We start from the raw sequence: 25,825 nt of genomic DNA, 5'->3' as shown, positions 1-25,825 counted from the left end.
ATGTTTGAATGGTATTGTATCACTGTTTCCATAAAAACATTAAGCAGCACAACTGTTTTCAACATTGATAATAATCAGAAATGTTTCTTGAGCAGCAAATCAGCATATTAGAATAATGACAATAAAGACCGGAGTAATGATGCTGAAAATCACATTATAAAATACTAAAATAGAAGAGTTATTTTAAATGGTAATATTGTAAAATGTTACAGTTTTTACTGTAACATTTGATTCAATAAATGTTGCCTTGGTGAGCATAAGAGACTTATTTCAAAAACATTAAAAATATTGTAATGATTTTAAACTTTTGACCGGTAGTGCACGTAGAAATGGTTTGTTAGTTTAACAGCTAATTCAGAGCAATTCATCCTTCGAAGAAATACATGGCTACTCCTGTTTGTAAATCAGCAGTGGGGCAATTCTGGTGCTGTAATGTGGCTTGACATTGTCTGTGGTTGTTAAAGTAACATGACTTTGCCTCCTTTGAATGAAATTGAATGCATGAGCATCTATGATGGTGATTCACAGCATAAAGCACTGATCTCTCCTTGGGGTGCGATTCCTCATCCAACATGTAGGGGTAAAATGGCGAAATGTTGCCTTTTCTTTTTTTTGGGAGATATGTCTACTAATGTTAGCTTTTACATAGTTATACAGATTTATCTTAAGAGCAAGTCATTTATCATTTCATTTGTCTACTTTTGCTTTGCAACCCATGGAGAATTTGGTCGCATTAAGCTAGACGTCTAGTGGCACCGACTTTCATATCTGCATCAAACTTAAGTCTTCCTAGTCGTGCAAAGTATCTTGAAAGGAAACGTCATTTTATTTTCTGCTAGACAGTGGGAGATGAGGAGAGTCACACAAAACTTGCATTTTGCCTTAACCAATTGAGTGAATGTCGCCCCCTGCTGGATTACATAGATTAGTTCAGTGCAACACAGGACTCGGAATGGAAACCGTTCATAAGCCTTAAACAGATCTAACCATTCACAGTAATTTAACTAACCCATCCAATGACAGAACGTGGTAGATGCGGCTGAGGAAAATATATCATTTATTTATGCACCGATGAATCTGCAGTCTATTGTTTTGTTTTTTTCTAACAAATGTCAGATTTAGCAAAAATGTCTGTGATGTGTGCAGTTTTGTATGGATGTTTTGAACATGTCATGTTACATATTGATAAATATTGACTGAGGAATATAGTTATTTTCTTTATTTATTTTTTTTTTTCCATGTTTTCGTGTCTTGCATTGGAGGGAAATGTTGTGAATCGTGTTAAAATGAGGGGATCTTTTTGGGAGGGTTCAGAAATGAACACAATGTACTTATGAGATATTAAGAGCATGAATTAAGAAAAAAAAAATCTAGGAGATTTAACATTTGCCACACACAACTTATGCTGAAAGCATGTTAAATATTGCACTAAGATGGCATCCATTAAACACAGAGATGAATTAAAGATATCTGTAAAACATTTATAGTTCAAATCGTCTTATAGCGCATTCAATATAGAGATGTTTCATAAATGTTTAAAGAAAATCTCTGTCAACAAAATTGTCTTTTAAATGCTTGACGTTGCAGTTTCTGGTTACACAACCCACAGTTTTATCAGGTAACATAAACTTGATGACTGTACAAACAGGTTGTGATTAAAGATGAACGGTGGAACTTGCCTTTTAGGGTGAATCTCACAAAAACATGTTACCCCCCCCAAAAAAAAAAAAATAAAAGAATATTTTGCATGAAGAAAATTAGAACCATTAAGGTTATTTGTAATTGTGACATTATTTTCATGAGAATTTGGAGGGAAAATGTGCTTTTTCATTATCATTACTGTAATGCATCTGGATGTTTTAATTTTAAGGGTTTTTTATGGTTTTGGCCATTACTGCATTATTATTAATATTTAACAATTATTTTTTATTTAAATCAGCACAAAGGCAGGTATATGTGCCCTTATGAGGTACAAATGAAATGTGTGTGTGTGTGTGTATATATATATATATATATATATATATATATATATATATATACACACACACACTATATACACTATATATAATGTGTATCCCTTTAATAAACTTACTCCATTTTTTTAATTAATGATGATTTTGAGAATTGTGCTTAATTGTCATACAATAATGTCACAATGAAAAAAAGTTTTGTTTATGCAAAAATACAGGGTTTTGTGAGATACATCTTTTAATGCTAAACTAAAATCAGTTTGTTTGTTTTTTTTTTTTTTTTTTTTTTTTAAACTCAAATTGATTGAACTTAGGGATCTGGGCAGGAAAACTGATCTTACAATGGTTATTTACTGCCCAAGTTTTTTTTTTTTTTTTTTTAATGGATACCAGTGTCAAAACCACTGGAACAGGATCTTTTTTGGCCTCAAACATTGGCCTTGGCTCACAACTCCACTTTATATTGCCAAATGTGCACAAAAGGTTATGTAAGCAGTGCACAAAACTCTCTCTTATGCTACCTGGTTGAAAACCAGTTAGCTTTTGTTTTTGATCACAGCCTTTTTCTTCTTTCTCGAAATGACTGAAAGCATCAGTAACAGCTGTGACATCGCTAGTCCTGTCAGTGTGTATTAGAAAGAGACAGACGAGCTGTGCTTAGAGGCAAGCTAGTAAAACACGCGCACACACACGCACGCACGCACGCACGCACGCACACACACACACAGATGACCTGCATGCTCCTGACCTGGGATTTTTCTAACTCTTTAAAACAATGAGCCATTTTTGTAGGAACGTGAACTGTTTGGCATTAGAATACATGTGACTTAACACTGATAGAACAATAGCTTTATTATGCGACAAGCCACTGTTTTTATTTTTCGAGGTGAGATTGTGAGTCTGTTTCTCCTCTTTATTTTGGGAAACTGTGCTTCTGTTCTTGTCACACGGGGGAATAGGCAGATTCTGTTATCAGATACAGTCATGGATAGGCAATACATCAGTTTACTCCTCTGGTGTGATATTAGCTATTAGCTCTTACCTGCAGTAAAGTTGTTTGTAACATTGAACTAAGTTTTTGTTGATTTGTTTGATTTTTATATTTATGATTTCATATGTATCCTGTTTTTTAAAGTAATAAAATGGGGAAAAAATGACAATGTTTCTTCAGTGTCAGCTGTTCAGACAGATTTTACACTGGATTTTCACCAAATATGAAGAAAAACTGGAGTTTTAAAGTTTTATATTTATTATGTGCATGGTTTTAGAACAATATCTTATTGATTTTCTAAACTGTGCATGAGGCTGATAATATATGCATTCATGTGTTAAATATAGTAGTAGTGCAGTACAAAATCATAAAAAAAAACATTTCAAATTTAAAAAAAAATCTTTACTGAGGGGGTTACATACATGCTACTGTTCAAAAGTTATGGTGTCATAAGATGTTTTAATGAAAGAAGTCTCTTATGCTCACCGAGGCTGCATTTATTTGATCAAAAATACAATAAAACGGTAATATTGTGAAATATTACAATAGAATATAACTGTTTTCTATTTTAATATATTATAAAATGTAATTTATTCCTGTGGATGCAAAGCTGAATTTTCAACATCGTTACGCCAGTCTTCAGTGTCACATGATCCTTCAGAAATCATTCTAATTTGCTGTTCAAGAAACATTTATTAATGTTAAATTCTTTGAATCTTTGAGGAATAGAAAATAAAAAAACAGCATTTATTTTAAATAGAAATATTTGTAACAAAGTAAAACTCTTTACTGTCACTTTTGATCAATTTAATGCATCCATCTTGCTGATTTAAATAAAAACATAGATAAAAAAATCTTTTTGACCTGAATCATTTGAACAGTAGCATAGATGCATATACGCATCTCTGCAAATACATAGGGCCTGCAAATACAACATGCCCAATACTGAGGTCAGTGCAGCTTTCTGCTGCACCTACTGTAAAAATGTATCCTTTTGTTTAAACCATTTGTGCATTGTCTTACGCAAAATCAAATCATCATTTACTCGCCTTCGTCATCCTGATAAAAGCACCAAGAAGTAGTTGAGAGGTAGAGGGCAAGATTTTCAAAACAGGGATAGCTGCAGGTCAGAGTAATGGGTGTGCCGAAAGGTGAATTGCTACAACCGAAACAACCTCTAACCCTACCCCACACCCTGACAGACAGCTTTCAGGACCAGTGATAAAGACCTTTCGACATGAACCAACCTTTTTTTGGTTTGTTCCTCATATAACCTATTAGATGACTTCGGAAGACTTGGAATATAGTGCATGAGTTGTATACTTTTATGACTACTTATATGGTGTTTGGACAGAATCTCCATTCAGTTTTACTAAAATGGAAAAGAATGGCCATATGAGTTTGGAACAAAATGAGGGCGAGTAAATGATGAGTTCTTTTTATTTAGTGTTTCTTGTTCAAGCATTCAAGGCTTTTGCACATGCATCAAGAGCTTATGTTTGACTCTTCTATACCTCCTCTTCATCTTCACTAGCAAGGGTGTCCAGCTCTTTGTCTTTGCACTGGACGTTTTCAGCTTTGTATGCTTTCTGTAAGTTCTCCAGCTCTTTAATCTCAGCGTGGAGACGTTCCAGATGCACGCCACGACGGTTCCATAGCAGCTTCATGGGCAGTGGGTTCATGTCATTGAAGGCAATGCTTGTCAGCTTCCTGTGGAAAAGGAAGATGAGGTATATTGATTATATCTAAGAAAACTACTGCCTGTGGTTTGGAAAAGACTGTGCCCAAGCAAGGTTCTCTTCTTTGTTTTTGAAACCATGCCATATATGCGCTAAAAGCAGGAATGAGCAGGTGCACGGCAGGCACGCATACTATCGGGCGTGTGTTAAAAATAGCCACACCACAGAGACATCTGACCCATATTCTGTTTGTATTTGCATGGCTGCTGCTCAGACAGATGCAGGCTGCTTTGTTTTACTATGGCTCAATGAATTATATATATGGGGATGATGTCTGACTGTGGCGTAAATAGCTACACTGTCTACAATACCAGGAGCTCCTTTGAAATTAAATGGAAGAGAAAAAGTGATTTTTTAAAAAAAAAAATTCTTTATATATAGTTTTTGTTAATTATTTCAGTTTTAATCCTAGTTATTTTAGTACATGAAGTTAAAATGAAATTTTGAAATGCTGCCTTGGCAACTAGCTGGAATAAAATAAGTTTTCTATATTTTTTTTATATTTCAGTTAATTTTAAGCAAGAAATGTTTTTTATGGTTTTAGTTAACTATAATAACCCTGTTTTAGGTACAAGTATACATATAGATTTATTAATATACACTATTATTACTAATATATACCATTTAAAGTACAATTTAAAAAGAATAAAATATGATATGATGCATTCATAAAGATTTTTTATAGATCTTATGTTTGCATATCAATAATTATGAATAATTTAACTCTCAAGTGTGTAAAAAAATGCATTTTATGGGTATTAAAATGTCATAGAGCTATTCACAGTGCCATAAAATACACATTGTCCATTGTGTTTTTTCCATAAATAATACATTATAATACTAGCCTACACGTTTAAAGACAAAAAATGCATTAAAACACGATACACACCAAATGTAATGGTATGTCCTGTGATATAATTCATCCTTGAAGATGTAACCATGAATAATGTTATATGGTATAGTATAAGACTTGATGAATACATTCATTGTATAATACTTTAATACCTTTTAGAATGCATCAACTACAGAAAATATTACTATCTATCTATATTATATGTTACTCTTACTTTTTTTATACACACTCAGTTTATAGTACTTTCTTTTCTATCCTTCATCTTACCTTCCATCAGCAATGGTGTTAGGGAAGATGCGGAGATACTGGTACATTTCGGCACTGTCTTGAATTTTTAAGATGTCTTCCTCTTTGTATTTGAAAAGAGCCAGTGCATATCGGAATATCACCTATGAAAAAGATGAAAGGGGGATTTAGCCCACAAAACTAATGCAAAATATTCAGAAACATCAAACTATTATTTGTTTGTAATCTGTTCAGTAATTCAAGAGAACCCAGTATTGATCTATACACCATTTCCCAGAATGCTCTGTCATAGATCCAAGGTACCTTGATGCCCTCATACAGGAAGGCGTCCCATACTTTAAACAGTATGCGAGTAGGCAAACTCTCAACGAACAGCACCAGGAACCATTCAACAGTGATGAGTGATACGTCTACTTTTAGGGCTTCCAGATGGGCTGTGAGTCGAGGCAGTTTCTCGGACATGAGGTCCTTTAGTACTCGCTGGTCGGCCTGGAGAGATGAGAAGAAGAAAGTTGGAAGAAGTGTGTGAGAGAGAGAGACAGTAAAATGAAGATTTAGAGCCACTTAGAGCTTGAGGAATATACATTTCCACTCAAAACAGCCCATTTCTCGGCTGTCACAGAGGATACTTTAAAGCAGACATAAGGCTGTGATATTATACTGCCCTATGCCTATTCTGCTCTAATGAAAGCCAAATTATGAGCAAATACAGCTTTATTAATTCATGTGTATCCATACTCTTGTTTTCTTCATAGTAAAATTGCAGTGACACACAAAGGACATTTGTAGAGTGTACATAAATGGAAATTAAAACGCGGGCACGAAAAAATCCCTCTGTGCCGTGAAGAGTTTCTCGTGAGCACATGAAAGTGTTTATATTTTTCTTTTATCAAAAGTCCCTTTAGGGCTCCAAAAATTGGCCCTAAATATTTTTATATTGTTACAAAAAATATTTTAAAATGCTGTTCTTTTGGACTTTCTATTCATTCATGAAACCGGAAAAAATGTATCACTGTTTCCACAAAAATATTAAGCAGCAACTGTTTTCAACACTGATAATAAATGTTTCCTAAGCACCAAATCAGCATATTCAGCTTTGCCACCACAAGAATAAATTACAGTTTAAAATATATTAAACTAGAAAAGCATATTAGAATGATTTCTGAAGGATCATGTGACACGGAAGACTGGAGTAATGATGCTGAGAAATCAGCTTTGCATCACAGGAATAACTTACATTAAAGAAAACATTGCAGAATATTACTGATTTTACATAAGAAACTTCATTCAAAAAACATTTTTAAAAAAGTCTTACCAACACCAAACTATTACACAGTAGTGTACAATGTTGTCGGTTTATATATTTATAGTCGGATTGAAAATCAAAAATTAATCCTGACTATAAGCAGCAAGTTTTAGGATTAAGTATTAAAGTAAAATATAAAAAACGTATTTTAAGATTAAAGGGTTAGTTCACCCCAAAATTTAAATTCTGTCATTAATTACTCACCCTCATGTCGTTCCACACCTGTAAGACCTTCATTCATCTTAGGAACACAAATTAAGATATTTTTGATGAAATCTGAGAGGTATATGACTTGTCCATAGACAGCAATATAATCAACACTTTCAAGGTCCAGAAAGATACTAAATACATCATTAAAATAGTCAACGTGACTGCAGTGGTTAATTTTATGAAGCGATGAGAATACTTTTTGTGCATAAAAACAAAACAAAAATAACTTTATTCAACAATATCTTCTCTTTTGTGCCATTCTCATATGTTCTCGTACTCATTTTTGGCTGGCTCCTGCGTCAGCATCACATGCATGCGTCGTGCACCTCACGTGAACAGCGTCGGCCAATACCGAGCCGGCATTGGACATAAACACGGAAACCTTCACTGTGCTTACTGCGGCAACTGAGTAAGGATAATGAGAGGGAAGGGAAGAGATTGTTGAATAAAGATGTTTGTTTTTGCACACAAATAGTATTCTCGTCGCAGTGGTGCTTCATAAAATTAAGATAAACCACTGTAGTCACGTCGACTGTTTTAACAATGTCTTTAGTACCTTTCTCGACCTTGAAAGTGTTGATTATATTGCTGTCTATGGACGAGTCATATACATTTCGGATTTCATCAAAAAATATCTTAATTTGTGGTCCGAAGATGAACAAAGGTCTTACTGGTGTGGAACGACATGAGGGTGAGTAATCAATGACTGAAATTTCATTTTTGGGTGAACTAACCCTTTATGCAAAATATTTGCAATTTTTAAGTTCTCACCTGACAGCCCAGCAGGTCTTTGGTGTAGTAATTGCGAGGCATGATGTACTCCACAATCACTACCAGGCACCAGAAGGCATCTTCCTCATCCTGTAGTACCAGCAGAGCAATGGCCGCCAGTCTGCACACAGTGGCACAGATGTTTTTTGTGTTCTTTTCTTTTCTTGTCTTTTTTTTTTTTTTGCACATAAGTGTCATGGCCCTACAGTAAACTCACCCCTAATCCTATGAGCCTGTAAGGCACCTTCTTAAGCAAGTTGTTGATCAACAAATGACCACTAGATGTCAGTATATCACATGAAATGGTCTATATAAGGTCAGCATGATGTTGGTACTGAATAGTTTGTTGGAAGTTTAACTTTAACTTTGACATAAATTCTTGTTATTACTTTGATTGTAATTACCTGTTGAGTCCCTGCACGTAGCCGATGGTGGGGTTTTGCCATGAGAACGCTTGAAGAACTCTCTCCAGCTTTTGAATCATGGGGCTTGAAGGAGGGGAAAAGTGTTGATTGGAGGTCAACGTACGATCCAGGTCCAGCTGGATCTGTCTGGGCACCAGGTGCGGTGAGGTTCTGCTGTTCTCGCAAAGATCCTGATAGCGGTTGGGATGACGCTCCCTTACTGACTTGGTTCTAATCTGTATCATAAAACGCCAAAACTTCACGCGGTACTCTCGTGGTAAGCCTGTCCGGAGTAGACGCTTCATTTCTGTTGATGAAGACAGTTCAGCTTCAGGACGTCCGAACAGGAGCTGAGCGCAACGAGCCAACAGCGGCCCATCGCATTCCTCGTGATTCAGCAGGTTTTGGGATCGGATCTCCAGGGCCTGGATCTTAGAAAGGAGCTTCAGGTCCTCAACTTTGTAGTCTATTGCGATCTTAAATCCATATTCATCGTAATCACTGTGGAATGTTGGGAATTGTGATTTTTTTTTTTTTTTTCAACATAAACAGAACTTTGACAAACATTTATATGGTAAACTGTTCTATGATTTACCCTATTCTTCCTAATAAACAAGATTTCTTTGAAGCTCTACATTCTTCTTCTACATTCTTTTAGTAGGGGCCTTATCTAAGCAACAACTGATCTATTTCTTTATAAATCTCAGAATGTCAATGAACCTAAGTCATTTATTTCCATCCAAAAATTAAGTCTGGAATGGTTTACTATTCCAAATGAATGTGTGCAAGTGTAAATGAGAATTGAGATCTCCAAAGTAGATATGAACAGGGTGAGTAAATGAATTGTGGGTGAACTGATGGGACAGTGTTTACCTGATGGGGTTTAGTTTGATGACTGTGTTCAGGTCTGCCTGAACTGCATCTTTAATCACCTTCTTGATTGCTTCCCTCTGCTCCGGATTCAATTCCTCACTCTCCAGGAGTTTCTGGAGGATTCCCAGGTATCTGCTTTCCATCTGACAGTTATTGGCCTCTAAAACAGCACACTAATACACACAAAGTAAAGCTACGTAAATCTTGTTTCAAACTTTTTTGTGACATTTACCATCTTTTTTTTTTTTCAAACAATCATGCCATAAGGTTGAAGGGGTGGATTCTGGAATCCACTGCCGCTTCAATATATATCTTTTAAGTTATTAATCAACATTTATATTTCTGTTAAAATATTTGAATGACTTCTTCAATGTATGTTAAAGCATCTATTTTCCTCTGTACCTCTTACTGTTATCAGTATGTTTTGGGAAAGTTTCCTGCTCAGAGCAGATCTCAGATCAACTTCAGCCTTGAAGAAGATGTGAATCGTGTATGTGCGCTAAGTGTTTTGTGCAGGTCCCTTTGTACTGGACAACTGGCATTCTGCTTGAGACCAGCAGACACCATGTCATGACCCCAAAAGGACATCCGGTACCTAAATCCAGGGTCCCCCTTGTCATCACCTGTGACAAAGGGAGATATGCTTCTTACTATCTGTCCACGTGTGGAAAGTTTCTAATCTTGTCTATTTTTCTTAGCCAATCAGAATCATTCAACCTGAAGTAATGACGTAGTTAGTTGACTCTGTTAGAGTATAATTGTTGTGGAAATGTGAATGTACGCAGAGCGGCCTACGAACTCCTTGTGAGACTTGAAGCTGGCTTCTGCTGATGAAACTGCAAACTATTCTTCATTAAAATTTTCTTCAATTTATTAATTATTTTAAACTTTGACTCCGGGTCTTTATTCAACATATCTGGTTTCAAGGGTCCTAAACTGTTTATCCCCAACTAGGTTCCTATTCTAAAAATGGAATTTCCCTTTAAAGTTGTATAAGCACTCTAACTTTCAAAACACAAATCTCTCAGTTCATAAATGCCTTATTGAGTGTTCAGATGAAGAGGTTAGCTAAGCAGAATGAAGGGTAAAGATGTCTTTAAAGTGCAGCAACAAGTACATGCTTGTTTTGGTGCAAGAAACCTTGACAGAAAAAAATTCACCTTAACTATCAGACTTTGCTCCTGTTCTGAACTTTTTCTCCAAAGCGTCGTCAGCTGGTAGATCTCAGAGTTTAGGTACTGGTTCTGGGTTTTATATGCTTTCAAATCATCCTGAAATAGAGATATGATCATGATTGTGTTTCCAACAGAGCTGTAATCATGCTTGGCACCAGGGACGTGCACAGGGGGGTTGCTCAGGTTGCCCGGGCAACTGCCCATATGCCCTTCTCGACTCACGTTGGCGTTGCCCTTCCGAGGTGGAAAAAAATAAATTAAAAAATCGTACAATGGATGCAGAATTTCACGTAGGCCTAGATAAAAAAAAAATAAAAAAAATAAAAAATAAAAAAAATCGCAAAGCCTCATTCACTTCCATATTCAGCCACCCGTCCGAAAGTGAAAGTCAGTAGGGGAAGGGCAAACTCTGTTTACGTGGCTGCAGCGCTGCACGCGACCGGCACCTGAGCTGAGCCTGCATGAGCGGCACTAGAAGGAGATTGTCGCGGTTGTCGGGTGAGACGACTTAACGTTGTCGGAAAGGTGAGTAAGGTTATAATCGTTAACGAAAACGAACGAGAAAACGAACGAAAAAACGAAAACTAGGTGGGAAAAAACATCGTCGTCAACTGAAATAAAAATAAAAAATTTTTTTTTAGGTCAGAGCAACTGCCCCTCAAAATTCCTGTGCACGTCCCTGCTTGGCACAGTCATTTCAGAATCGACATATAATGCAAATACACTTCATAAATAATGCACATTTTAAGTTTTTTTTTTGAAAACACTTACAATGTGTACACACACTATCTTTCAAAAGTTTAGTGTTGGTAAGATTTTTAAAAAAAGTTTTTGAAAGAAGTCTCTTCTTACCAAGGCTGTATTAATTTGATCAAAAATACAGTAAAAATGGTAATATTGTCAAATATTACAACTTGAAATAACTGTTTTCTGTTTGAATTTTAAAATGTAATTTATTCCTGTGTTAGCAAAGCCATATTTACTGCATCATTACTCCAGTCTTCAGTGTCACATGATCCTTATATGACTCTTTGCTGAATATAAAGTACAGCAGAACAGAACAGAATTTTTGCATCCATGTAAAAGTCTTTACTGTCACTATTGATACATTTAATGCATCCTTGGTGAATAAAAGTATTAATTTCTTAATAATCTTACTGACCCCAACATTTTGAATGGTAGTCTAAGTCATGATTGCAAAACAAGACAGAAAAATTAAAACTGTTGAATGATAGATATTCCTTATTCTTTCTGACAAACAACAAAAAATAATGTGAATTACAGTATGTACACTGTACATTTTTTTTCAGGATTCTTTGATGAATAAAAAGTTTAAAATAACAGCATTTATTTGAAATAGAATCTTTTGTAACATTATAAATGTATTTACTGTCACTTTTGATCAATTTAATGCATCCTTGCTGAATATAAGTATATATTAAAAATTTTCTTACTGACCCCAAACTTTTGAACGGTAGTGTATAATGTTACAAAAGCTTTCTTTTTCAGATAAATGCTGTTCTTTTGCACTTTCTATTCATCAAAGGATCCTGAAATTTTTACACAACTATTTTCAACATTGATAATAAGAAGAAATGTTTCTTGAGCAGCAAATCAGCATATTAGAACAATATCTGAAGGATCATGTGACACTAAAGACTGGAGTAATGATGCTGAAAAACTTTGCATCATAGGAATAAATTACATTTTAAAATATATTTAAATAGAAAACAGTTAGGGCTAGGTTAGGTTTAAACTGTAATAATATTTCACAATATTACTGATTTTTTTTTTTTTGTATTTTTAATCAAATAAATGCAGCCTTTGTAAGCATAAGAGATTTCTTTTAAAAACATTAAAAAAAAAAACAACTTACCGATACCAAACTTTTAAACGTCAGTATATATATATATATATATATATATATATATATATATATATATATATATATATATATATATATAGATAGATAGATAGATATTGTAAAATGCTTTATTTTCTCACTTTCAAATGCTCATTCTCCAGTGTCAGCTGTTTGAAGGTCTCAGTTTCCAGCCCATTGGTGTAATGCTGGTCTTCCCCACAGGCTGCTAACTTCTCAGAAAGCTTCAATATCACTTCCTGTTTGGCCTGGTTCTTATTCATCAAGAGCTTGACACTCTCTTGGAGTTCAGCAATATGGGAGTCCCTCTGGTTCAGATCCCTCCGTAGGCTCTCGTTCTCCTGCTGCAGGGACTCCAGATGGTCTCGCAGTTCGGCCGCACGCCGTTCACCGTGTCTGAGGAGCTCCAAGCGCTCCTGCTCTCCCTCTGCAGCTAGAAACTGAGCACATGTACGTTTCTCCAGCTGAGCATCTTCCAGCACTTTATGTAGCAGCGACACCAACTCCTGAAAACATGAAAATGCAGGTTTTAGTTGATTATATGAGTAATAAATAATCCAGAAGGAAGATGAATGTGAAGTGGTGGTTATTGTCCTCACTTTACCTTCTGTGCTTTGACCTCTTCAGCCAGGGAAAGTTTTTCATGTTGAAGTCGAGATGTGTCTAGGTCCAGAGGTTTGAACTTTTCTTTGTAACCCTTCCTGTTTTGTGACACTGTGGATAGACGATTTTTTTGCAGGTCCTCACACTTGGCATTAGCAGGGGATTCTGGGGTTTGAGAAGGACCGGATGTGGGGACTGCTAAAGCTAAAGAGGAAGGTGGCTATGAGCATTTACATTTAAAACAATTGTTTATTATTTTTCTGGTGAGAAAGTGGCAGCGCTTACTGGATGTCTTAGATGAGAGTGTTTTTTGGTTGACATTTGGGTCGTCAATATGGAAAACACTTTGTCTAATTTCCTGTGACTGCCGGTTACGGAAACTGTGCATTGTGTTCCTGTAAATCAATCACAAAGACACCTCTGAAGAAATGACAATAATAACTAAATTTTTGCAAGAAAAAAGCCAGTGTAAAAGTTGCAACATGAAGCCATGTTTGTTGTGGATGGTTTCTAGGGCATTGCTATGTGGTTGCTAAGGAGTTCTAAGTGTTCTGAGTGGTTACATGGATGTTAGGTGTTTGTTAGGTGGTTGTTTACTGGATCAAATCAACAGAGCCCACTGGAGTTTCTAGATATGGCTGGGTCCCTCCAATTAAAGTCTGAAGGGATTCATTGCCCATTTTTATTAACCATCAGGTGAAAATTGTAAGTCCAATCACTTTAAAAAAGTAAAAGCACAAACATCATGATTTAGATCACATCCATAGCACAGTTGGTGCAAGACTTAGGATTGATATTGGAACTAATCAGTCATAAGTATGAGCAATAGTAAATGCGATGCCTCTTTTTGTGTCTATTATATAATCACTTGAATGATTTTTGTCATTGCAGATGATGATGAAACAGTGTTTGTGATGATGTGTTTTATTCAGAAATAGAAGCAACTTCCCACTTCCTCACTGAGACAGATGTGAAACTACAACCACTTCCTAATCTTATATCAGACAGACTATATGGTGCAATCCCTACAAAACAAGCTTAATTTTCTAGGTTTACCTTTTATAATATTAATATTAATAATAATTTAATTATTTAGATGTTTAATCTTATTTTTTACTTTATTGTACTTATTTTACTTATATTTTTTATTTTTTAAATTGCTGTTTACGAAGTTGTGAACTATTTGTGATTTTTATATGGTGCATTAACATTTTTCTTTTCATTTTATTTATTTGTAAATAAATAATAAATATTTTATTATCATTTCATTTATTATCATCTTTTCTTATGTTGTCTAATGTGAGAACCCCTCATAAGACAGCTTGGTCACTCTCATACACATAAAATGTCAGGGTGTATATGTATGTGGTGTGACAGAGTAAGAGTCAAACTTCCCCAAAATAATAATTCTAGAGAAATTTGGATAACACAGACATTTTTTTTGCAATAGGTAGGTGCTGACGCAAATTTCCAGCATTACCTAATTTTCATTTTACTCTAGAAATATGCCATGATGCCAGTGTCCATTTTGTGAGACAGAGAAAAAAAACAATAAGTACATGTACTCACTGTAGCTCAATTAGCGGATGTTTGATTGACATATTGAGGGGGCTTTTTAATCCTGGTGCAGGTAGACTGGCAGCTTCTTCACCAACCAGACCAGAAGGCGTCTTCACCACGGGCAAGAAGTCAGCTGTGTAAAAGAAAGCAAAACCCGTTGCATTAAATACATCTGATAGTCCAGTATAACTAGATGCTTTCAGATAATGAGACTTGTTTCTTACTTGTTTTGTAAGAAAAACCTTTTTTCATGTTTTTGAAAGAAGTCTCTTAAGCTCACCAATGCTGCATTTATTTGATCAAAAAACAGTAAAAACGGTAATATTGTTAAATATTATTACAATTTATAATATCTTTTTTCTATTCTAATATATTTTAAAATATAATTTATTCATGTGATTTCAAAGCTGAATTTTCAGCATTACTCCAGTCTTCAGTGTCACATGATCCTTCAGAAATCATTCTAATTTGTTGATTTTGGTGCTTAAGACACATTTCTTATTATTACCAACTGTTGAAAACAGTTATGTTGCTTCATGTCTTTATGGAACCTCTGATCGTGATGTTCTGTTCAGTCTTGCTCCACCTAGTTCTTTTAATGGCACAAGCACACAATGTTGTATTGTTTTGTGTGTTTATTATCACAGGGTGAAGTACATGTCTCAGCATGCCTGAAATTCCTGCTAGTCACTGAAGTGCTGTTTAAAGTAGAGATGCACTGATTGCAATTTTCTTGGCCAATTCCGATTTTTTTGTGTGACCTGCCGATACTGATTTTTACCAATTCCGATTTTCTTTCAAAGAACTTGACAGCATATAAAAACAAAAATCTACTTTATGTTTAAGCCCAGTAAGCCAGTCATTTTGGTAGCCTACTTGCAACTCACAAGCTGGTTGAGACTGAGAGGTGGCTTGTGCCCACCACTTAAAGGTGCTAAAGAGGATGTTTTGTTTTATACATTTTTGCAATATTACTTGAAACTGTCTTCACGAACTGATAAAAGACTATTTATTAGGTGCACTGAAAGTAATAATATTAATATACATCATCTGTGCACGAGGTAGGGCCTTAAAAACATCAGCCAATCGTTTACGCGATCATCGCGTAAACGATTGGCCCTCTGGCTTGTCAATCACTGCCATGACGTTCCTTGTGAGAGACGTGCGCGCTCCAGTAACTTTCCACACTCCACAGGCGCCGCATGCAATGTTTTTGTCAGGAGACAGGAGTAACAACTGCAGATTATGAGTTACCTGCGGTGAGTCCGACATAATGAATCCAAAAAACACGACACAGCGAATTCCGGTAGTAAACACTCGTGTTCCAATACTCGTGCATGAGTTTTGGGAGGCGTTCCTTTGAAATGAGCTGTGAAGGAGGGGGATTGTTCTTACGCATGCCCTCATTTCAAAAACTCAGTAACAGTCTTTGGATTCTCAGTCGACGAAAAAATCCTCTCTATCACCTTTAAAGGGGTGGTTCATTATGCTTTCACTTTTTTAACTTAATTAGTGTGTAATGTTGCTGTTTAAGCATAAACATCATCTGTATAGTTACGACGCTCAAAGTTGAATGCAAAGGGAGATATTTTCTTTTAAAGAATTCTCTGTTTAAGGACTACAACAAACGGCTGGTAGGGACTACAACAAGCTTCTTCCTGGGTTAGTGACATCACTAATCCTAAAATTTACATAAACCCTGCCCCCGAGAACACGCAACAAAGGGGTGAGGCCATGTTATTGCAATACAATATGTAACACAAATGCCATAATATGCCATAATATAACCATAATTAAACTAAACTATACTTGTTCTGTCTTCATGCAGCATATATTCTCTGGCTCTGTGATTTATAGATTATCATGACTTTAAGATAGTTAACTCCACATCAGATACATAAATTCATCAACTAACCATTCAGAAACATCCTGTTGCATTCTACATGTTGTCACTTCTTCCTGAGTCTCTCCATCATTGTCCAACTCCGGTTTGAGCATAAAAGGCTGAACAGTTTCTAACATTTTCAGTGAGTCTGCCTGAGGTAATTGGAGCTGCTAACAGGAACTCTTGGAACTCCGACCTCTTCTTGGGAACAGCAGCTCATTTGCATTTAAAGGGACACACACAAAAATGGAGCCTTTTTGCTCACCCTCAAAAAGTGACAAATTTAACAGGCATTTTGAGCTAAAACTTCATATACACACTCTGGGGACACCAGAGACTTACATCTTGTAAAAGTGGCATTATATGACCCCTTTAAATAGATCAGTGTTCTGAGCCCGAAACCTGCAGGAATTAGTAGAGTTATGCGCAATACAATCACTATTTAACCGGAGCGAATGAGACGAGTGAGTGAGAGTTGGGTGTGTGTCACTTCACCGTCGGAGAGAAGAGAGCAAGAACGCTCAACTGTCGTTATTGCCTGTGCTGCTAGCAACAAAACAGACCAGCTCGGAATCGGCAAGTCTGGCCGGTTACTGGCCCGGGCCAATCATGCGGAAAAGAGGAATGCTCAATCAGTATGAAAGATCAATATGCTAACCACTAGCTAACACAGAGTAAAACAAAAAATATGAATTCTGTCTCTGATAATACTTTTAGCCTATATTTGCCTGGTGGAGCAATATTTCAGATTTTCTACAGATTCAGCTGATCAGGCATTTACATTCTCATTTCCTGCATTTGACTCATCCAACAGCTGTTTCCTAATGCCTGAATACCAGAGCTTGTGGTTGGAAGGGGTTGTCTGTGTAAAAGGTATGCAAGTGCTTCTAGCACAACGACAAGCCCAACCCTATTTGGATTCCTGTAAATAATGTAACGTTATTTATGCAAGGTAAATTAGAAGAGACTGGGAGCAATTTGCAATATCCAGTCATCTGCATATAGCAGATATACATTAGAAAGCAATTTTATATCAAATTACTGCTGCCAATAAAGGTGAAAAAGGATCTTTTCGCTGAGGTGTGGATCTTTTTTTAACAAAACTCAAAACATTAAGAACACTATGAAAACCAAATAACCGCTATACACACGACGATACCTGACGATGAACGGAAAGAAACCCAGAGCTTAAATAAACAGACAAGCCAATCTATGAAATAAACAACAACTGCAAATAATATTCAAACAACGAGAAACCATTCTAACTAACAGAAACACAGCAAACAGAACTAAACACATGTAAACCCAAACAAACCCAAACAAATAACTTAAATTATCCCTTACAATAACATATTTTCTACTGAAAAAAAAATAGTTTTTTACATAACATCTTATGTAAGCATTCCGTTTCTTTTGCCTCAAACCCTTTCAAAAACTTTTTAAAGCAAACTTGCAGTTACTTTGTGGGACATTTGCAGCAGACCAGTGTTATTTTAGTATTATTTATATACTATTGTATAGTTTATTAATTTTTTGGGTCACAGTTTATATTAGGGATCTTTAAATATTATGTACAGTACTTACATAAAAAAGTTAGGTACAATGTACTTATTGTGTTCATGTTGTATTGCAAAACACTTTTGCTGCCACTGAGTTTTAGTTTGGACTGGTTTGGTGGTCTGGTTAGGTTTAAGGCTGGGTTAAGGGGTAAAGGAAGGGTCAACAGCATATTTATAGATGTAACTACAGAAATTAATTTTTTTAAATAGAGGTATGATGTAAAAACGTATGTACACTGTCACGATCACCAGCCTCTTGTTCATTGACATTCTCACATGAACTATATTATTATTCTCATCATGCCTGATTGTTTCCACCTGTGGTTCATTAGCTTGTTTGTCTTTAGGTGCGTTCACGCAGCCTTAGTTTTCTGAAAGCTCCCACATGTACCATGTAGATTCATTTAGGTGTTGATAGTGGTGCAATGGAAACGCATAATTCCCAGTTCAAGGACCAAAAGGATGTGAACAGGTCAGAAAATATATAACGTCAGGTGTTGTCATTTCAAGATTCCGGTAAATACTAGGTGGCGTGAACGCAGCATTTGTCTATTTAAGCTGTGTTCTCATACAACATAGATGACATATCAAATGTTTAAACTGAGAAAATGTATCATTTTAAGGGAAAAATAAGTTGACTTTTAATTTCATGCATCAACACATCTCAAAAAAGTTGGGACAAGGCCATGTTTACCACTGTGTGGCATCCCCTTTTCTTTTTATAACAGTCTGCAAACGTCTGGGGACTGAGGAGACAAGTTGCTCAAGTTTAGGAATAGGAATGTTGTCCCATTCTTGTCTAATACAGGCTTCTAGTTGCTCAACTGTCTTAGGTCTTCTTTGTCGCATCTTCCTCTTTATGATGCACCAAATGTTTTCTATGGGTGAAAGATCTGGGGCTGTATTCACAAAACATCTTAAGGCTAAAAGTAGATCCTAACTTGCCGATTTAGGAGAAACTCTTAAAAATAATGGGCGTGTCAGTCCTAATTTTAGGAGTCCTAATTTTTTGCTCTAAGAGTATTTCACAAAGCATTTTAGCGCTAAAACTAGCTCCTAAGTTTGTGAAACGTTAGGAGTATTCAAGAGGACTCCTAAGTCCCTAAGACCAAATCACAAACAGTCCTAATCCACCCAAAGACACTGTAGTCTACACCATTGAGGCAATAGCGATAGAGCCTTGGGTGCTGAACCTTTTCTTCATAAATGCAATACATTTTTATTTATAGATTTTAATCTATGATGAGACGCCAAAAATAAATCTTTAACAAATAAATAAATATTGTCTGATTACCTGTGGCAATGGTTTTTATGAGTTCACACTTACACATGATATACAAATATATATTTGGTGTGCTGTGGAGATCGAGGCCTCCGAGCTTAGAATTTAGCCCAAACCCAAAGTTCTCCCCGTATCCCCAGCCGAGAGTGAGGAGCGGGGTGGCGGAGAGATCTCTCAAGCTGATTAGAAAGATCGTTTGAATGTGTTTTTCCCAAACTTTGTTTATAAAACATAATTTGTCACTTGAATTCTGCATTCTTTTAAGATGCAGACATCCAAGAGGCGGACAATTAACTGTATATACTAGTTTAATTAGTGACACTTAGCCTATTTTTTAAAACCTTTATGGCAACAATATGGCAACATTTTATTTTGACTATGGCAACATTTTTATTAAAAAATCTTTATTTGAATAGGGCAACATTTGTATTTTAAAACCTTTATTTTAATATGGAAACATGACACCTCATTCTACAATATTTCTATGATTAAATCACTGACCCCACCAGCCAATCACTGTGTGTATACTCCATAGCAATGAGGTCAACCCCGCCCTTACTCTTAGTTTAAGACTTCAGTCTATTCCTTAGTAAAAGTTTGTCTCAGCAGCTTTGTGAATAGGTTTTAAGAGAAAACTCTTAGCTAAGAACTTTTACTGCTATTTAGGAGAACTCTTAGTAGTAAGATAAAATGTTTTGTGAATACGGCCCCTGGACTGCAGGCTGGCCATTTCAGTACCCGGATCCTTCTTCTACGCAGCCATGATGTTGTAATTGATGCAGTATGTGGTCTGGCATTGTCATGTTGGAAAATGCAAGGTCTTCCCTGAAAGAGACGACTTCTGGATGGGAGCATATGTTGTTCTAGAACTTGGATATACCTTTCAGCATTGATGGTGCCTTTCCAGATGTCTAAGCTGCCCATGCCACACGCACTCATGCAACCCCATACCATCAGAGATGCAGGCTTCTGAACTGAGCGCTGATAACAACTTGGGTTGTCCTTGTCCTCTTTAGTCCGGATGACATGGCGTCCCAGTTTTCCAAAAAGAACTTCAAATTTTGATTCGTCTGACCACAGAACAGTTTTCTACTTTGCCACAGTCCATTTTAAATGAGCCGGCAACGGCAAATGGCACGGTGGATTGTGTTCACAGACAATGTTTTCTGGAAGTATTCCTGAGCCCATGTTGTGATTTCCATTACAGTAGCATTTCTGTATGTGATACAGTGTCGTCTAAGGGCCCGAAGATCACGGGCATCCAGTATGGTTTTCCGGCCTTGACCCTTACGCACAGAGATTGTTCCAGATTCTCTGAATCTTTGGATGATATTATGCACTGTAGATGATGATAACTTCAAACTCTTTGCAATTTTTCTCACAGCATTGGGGGAGTTGGTGATCCTCTGCCCATCTTGACTTCTGAGAGACACTGTCACTCTGAGAGGCTCTTTTTATACCCAATCATGTTGCCAATTGACCTAATAAGTTGCAAATTGGTCCTCCAGTTGTTCCTTATATGTACACTTAACTTTTCCAGCCTCTTATTGCTACCTGTCCCAACTTTTTTGGAATGTGTAGCTCTCATGAAATCCAAAATGAGCCAATATTTGGCATGACATTTCAAAATGTCCCACTTTCAACATTTGATATATTATCTATATTCTATTGTGAATAAAATATAAGTTTATGAGATTTGTAAATTATTGCATTCTCTTTTTATTCACAATTTGTACAGTGTCCCAACATTTTTGGAATCGGGTTTGTACATAGTAATTAAAAACACTTAATAAAAAGTTAGACCATGTTTTGAATGAGCTTTTATTCTTATATTTTCAGTTTTCATTTAATTTAATATATTTTGTTATGTGCTTTGGTCATTTTATATGTCACATAAAGATTAGGGTATATTTTATAGTATTTCTGCTTCATTTCAATAAACGCAAATTAAATAGTTTTAGTTAACAATAACAACACTCCAGCATTTATTCAAAAAAGATAATTTGCATGTGAATATGTTCAGCAGAAGTCTGTCACAGTGGTTTTCACACAGCTCTATATTTTTGTAACTCAAGATGTACTAATGTTTCTGATAATAATTTATAATAAGTATATATAGACTTCTATATATACTTCTTGTGTCATGTTGCCTACTTAAATTACTGATCTGTGAAAGCATTATGTAATAGAAAAGGTTTTTTTTTCAATAGATGAGAGTGGATAATGGCTTTTTGCACAGTAATTTAAATGCCTCTTCTTGGGTTAAGTGCGCAAGGGGAACTGAGCTCAGCAGTCATTTTGTGTTCAGTTCTAACCCCAGATTGTTACCTAAGTGCTATGCAGCACTGATATGCGATGCTAAGTTGCACAGCTGTCCTGCGACATGGTGAATAAGATGGATATCGACATTCATCCCACCCTTTCCCAGAATTACTAAACATTTAAAGTTTGCAGATGATTACCAGTCTTGACATTTCCTTTTCTGTCACACCCAGCTGCTGCAATAGATAGAATGAGTAAATCTGCTAGACAATACACGCAGAAACATAGTTGGAGACTGTATGAGTCCTGGTGAACATTCTACAAATAAAATATCAGACTGTGTTGCAACTTGCAACCTCCCCCTTGGGCTAAAGAACATGGATGACTAAACTAAAACAATGCAGCCAGCTGAGTAACATGCTATCTGATTTGTTGCTTCCAGCTGCCCCATTTGAGCTAATCTTGTGCTTTCCCCCCTTTATCCTTGGCTTTTCTTCCTCTCTGCTCTGTATTCATGCTCAGGGCCAATGGTTTAGTAACATTGTTTGGTAACAATGGCCTGGATATATATATATATATATTATATATAGTAACATATAATACCCAGATTATCATCTGAATAAAGAATTTATAGTTTGAAGGTGAAGAAACTCCTCCGGTGATAAAAACAGTCAGTTAAAACATTATTTTGGAGCACAGATTCCAAGCATTCAAGAATAATCCTCAAGTTCTGACTGCGTTAGTTGATCTTTCACTTTCTATTAACTTATCACATGACTAGCCAAACTGAACTTTCCCTAGAAAAAAACGAAGGACATTCACCCTCAGATCATATTTCATAAACTGCAATTTCCAAAGTGCAGTAAGTGCTATTTAGTTTTCATGTGAGGAATGCTAGGTTTCGTATTGTCTTTCTCAAGGTCTTGTATTACTAAGCTGAAGAGTTCAAACTCTTACCAGGGCAGTTTGCTGATGGCGTGCTTTCCACTGGTTTTGGCATGGACTGGCGTTCGGCTTGCTGCTCCCTGTATAACGCACGTTTCATCTGTAGCTGTTGCAACCAGTACATCTGCGCATCTCTGTTAGCTGCCTGAAAACAGAATGATGTTTGAAAACACCAGGTCACTATTGAGGAAGATTTCTAAAGCATTGTTGTCTTAATCAACATGCTCGGCTGTTATTCCTCCATACTTAACCCCAATGTTAATCAATCAAATGAGGAGGAGAGACCATTTAAGAAGTCCCACATATTTAATATTCAGGGTGGCCTTATTTTAAAAATTAAGAAAAATGTTCTGTTCAGAATACACTTTATCAAAATGTGTACTCTCTGACCTAATTTCAGCACTGTTGATACTCAAGTATGTGATGCATTGTAATATGAAGTGCAATCATGTGATCAGTGTGCCCTTTTAAAGTAAAGACTGTCTGACCCTACTGATAACAACAAGCTTTTTGGAGACAAGAAAGAAAGAAATGGAAAGAAGGAAGGAAAAAAAAAAGAATAAGTAAGCTTTATATTCCTCCCCCATTTAAATGCCTGAAGCTTGTTTTTTGAACAGCAACTGACCTTTAGAAACTTTTATATTATATCATGAATTGTCATTAGAAAACTTGGTTTCACTTTTGTTTTTTTCTTTCATTTTAGTCCAATAGAAGTTTTATGGACATTCCCAGGTCTTTAACCTATAAGATTTCATATTTAGCAGAAGATAAAACACATGAAAGTCACATTGTCATTTTTTTATTAATAATTTCACAATCACAACCATGAGGCACATATTCCCTCCAATATAATTAAATTTTTTTCCCGGTATAGTTGCCATATTCTTCTCATTAATCCCATCCCAAGCAGCTTACGGGGTTTTTTTTGCTTCAAAAATCACAGTTCATGGAAGCCTGTTATTTCAAACCAAACCATGTGATAACATTACCTTGAGAATGAAAGTGCGCTCTGGTGTCTGTATATGAAAGGTTCCCTCCTCTCCCTGCAATGGGTAACTGAACGTGGCACGAGACAGATCCACCTTTCCCAGAGGATTGATATCCTGTGCCATGCGGTAGTAAAACAGCTGGCAGCTCTTCTCCTCGTAGGCAAACCAGCGGGACTTCCAGGCTTTGAGAGGTCCACCCTGCTTGTTGAGGTAGCCACATAGTTTAGTGCCGGACTGAGTGGGTGTCCTTCTGAAGGTGGCAGAGGTCCCATCAGACTGAGCAGCATGGATATTGATGTCCATTTTATCATGTGACCCATCTGACCGGCCCAAACTCTGCTGTTGGGGCTCCTCAGCGCCCACACACTCATCTGCTGGAGATTTGTGCAAGTCTGGTGGAGGTGGAGTGCTGGAGTTTCCCTTGGTCTCCATCTGGTTATCTCAACAAAGAGAATAAGTGACATCAGAAAAAAAATTCTCAGAGTAATTAAATTATGTCCATCAGCATAGCTTCAGTAAAATATATGTATACTATACTATTACTAATACACTAAATAAACAACTATCAATATTAGGGAAAGATGGTGGAAGATGCTTAAGAACAATGTGTATTTATTATAAAAATGAAACATATTTAAATAGAATCTTAGTATGTGCAGGATGTTGATATATCAGGCAATATTATATATATCATATATAAGTCATTAATGTTACATACTAAATCAGCTATTCTGTTTAAAATTGTGATTTGACAATTTAGTTGAAAAAGTGAATAGCTAATGAGATACAAAGCAAAATCCCAGTAAAAGAGATTCATTTGAAAGTTTACTTGATTCTATGATATATATATATATATATATATATATATATATATATATATATATATATATATATATATATATATATGTTTAACTGCCAATATTTTAACTGAAGATATGTCATAATAGCAACACTGAATTTAAATTGAATGATTTAACTAAATTAGCCTATAGGTTTTAATTATTTTCAAAGATGTCTGAAATTATGTACATCTAAGCATGGAATTTAATAATAGCAACCCCATTAATTAGAAATCGTTTTACTTCAAAATAAATACAATATCTTACTCCACAAATAATAATAATAAAAAAAAACATTAATGTGTCCACATATCACCCCATTAATAATAATAATAAAAAAATAAAATAAAAAAAACCCTTTGATATTCAACATATCACAGATCACTATTTTCCAGAGACACAAAATTAGAGCAATTAACTTTAAAACTATTTGGACTAAACTAAATCTTACAAATTTTTATATATATATGGTCAAGAGAAAAATATTAAGGTCATCTTGGGACATCTTACCCCATCTTATCCTACTTAGAAAAAAAAAAAAAAAAAAATGGAGAACTATAGCCTACATTATATGGCATGCAAATACCACTTTCAAACGCATTGCACAGTACACAGCTAGGCTATCTCATTTCAGTTTCCAGAAAGGTTTCACAATTAAATATCACAGGCATTTATATACAGTTAATTGTTTAAAGTAAACTTTATTAATAATTCATTAACAAACATTATACTTTATGTCATTACACCACATAGCCTACGTTCAAATAGAAAGTGTAGTAATTGTAAGCTGCATGGCATTTCAAATTATTTTAATGAACATTAACGGACTGTTAAACATTATATAATGTTAGTTAATGTTATTAATGAAACAATAAATAAAATAGGTAGGCTAACCATTCTCTGTATTTTAAAGTCATTTAGTCAACACCTGCAGTCAAACGCACGCACTGTTCGCGGTGCCAGTTGTGATAAATAAACTGAAACAAAACACACAACAGCAGTTGGTAATAATCACATAGCCTACCTTGTTTTTAAAAAGCTTAAAGGTTCTTTAGTCCATGTGTTTGTCCAGGGCGCGTCTATATAGCACTATAAACAACTCACACACTGCTACACTTCCTTCTTGAATGATTCATATTCCTCACAGAGTCCCAGCAGAAAGGAAATCAGGAAATGTCACATTTCAGGAATATGTAAATTTGGGTAGTATTGCGGACGTCTTTAGGCAGGCGTGTCATGAATGTAATCGTCTTCATAGTTTTGAAACACTGCTCGTTTCAAATGTATGTGCATACCATTTATCTGTCGGATAAACCTTGACTAAATCTTGTTTTAATAGTCAGGGCGTTTTGTACACAAAACATATTTTGTACATAAAATAAAATATATAAATTCCCCCCTAACTATGTCCGACAAGTGAACGAATCCCTTTGGTCGGATCTTTTCATATTTTCAAAGAATCAGTTAAAGAGGTTCACAAA

The 25,825-nt window shown here is 35.7% G+C and overlaps 1 protein-coding gene across 3 annotated transcripts; it reads right to left on the bottom strand.

Annotated features, from left to right (window-relative positions):
• Positions 1 to 3,760: 3,760 nt before the first annotated feature.
• Positions 3,761 to 25,758, bottom strand: tbc1d2 (TBC1 domain family, member 2). Of its 3 annotated transcripts, none has more exons than XM_048175639.1 (14): positions 25,369 to 25,758; positions 23,506 to 23,945; positions 22,529 to 22,661; positions 14,593 to 14,716; positions 13,309 to 13,418; positions 13,025 to 13,227; positions 12,543 to 12,926; positions 10,524 to 10,634; positions 9,364 to 9,536; positions 8,491 to 8,991; positions 8,087 to 8,207; positions 6,103 to 6,288; positions 5,821 to 5,942; positions 3,761 to 4,671 (listed from the first exon to the last, which is right to left on the bottom strand). In XM_048175639.1, the coding sequence occupies exons 2-14, from the start codon at positions 23,935 to 23,937 to the stop codon at positions 4,470 to 4,472; spliced, it is 2,802 nt and encodes a 933-aa protein (XP_048031596.1). In that variant the 5' UTR covers positions 23,938 to 23,945; positions 25,369 to 25,758; the 3' UTR covers positions 3,761 to 4,469. The 3 variants fall into 3 exon arrangements, with proteins under 3 accessions (XP_048031596.1, XP_048031597.1, XP_048031595.1); XM_048175638.1 differs by having other exon boundaries at positions 3,762 to 4,671; positions 23,506 to 23,937; positions 25,369 to 25,754; XM_048175640.1 differs by lacking the exons at positions 22,529 to 22,661; positions 23,506 to 23,945; positions 25,369 to 25,758 and adding an exon at positions 16,499 to 16,689.
• Between the last annotated feature and the right edge of the window lie 67 nt (positions 25,759 to 25,825).

This window comes from Megalobrama amblycephala, linkage group LG23 (assembly GCF_018812025.1).
Source record: "Megalobrama amblycephala isolate DHTTF-2021 linkage group LG23, ASM1881202v1, whole genome shotgun sequence".
In the NCBI taxonomy this organism is placed as follows: domain Eukaryota; kingdom Metazoa; phylum Chordata; class Actinopteri; order Cypriniformes; family Xenocyprididae; genus Megalobrama; species Megalobrama amblycephala.
The sequence above is the reverse complement of the archived record's forward strand: the minus strand, read 5'-3'. Positions and strand labels throughout refer to the sequence as shown.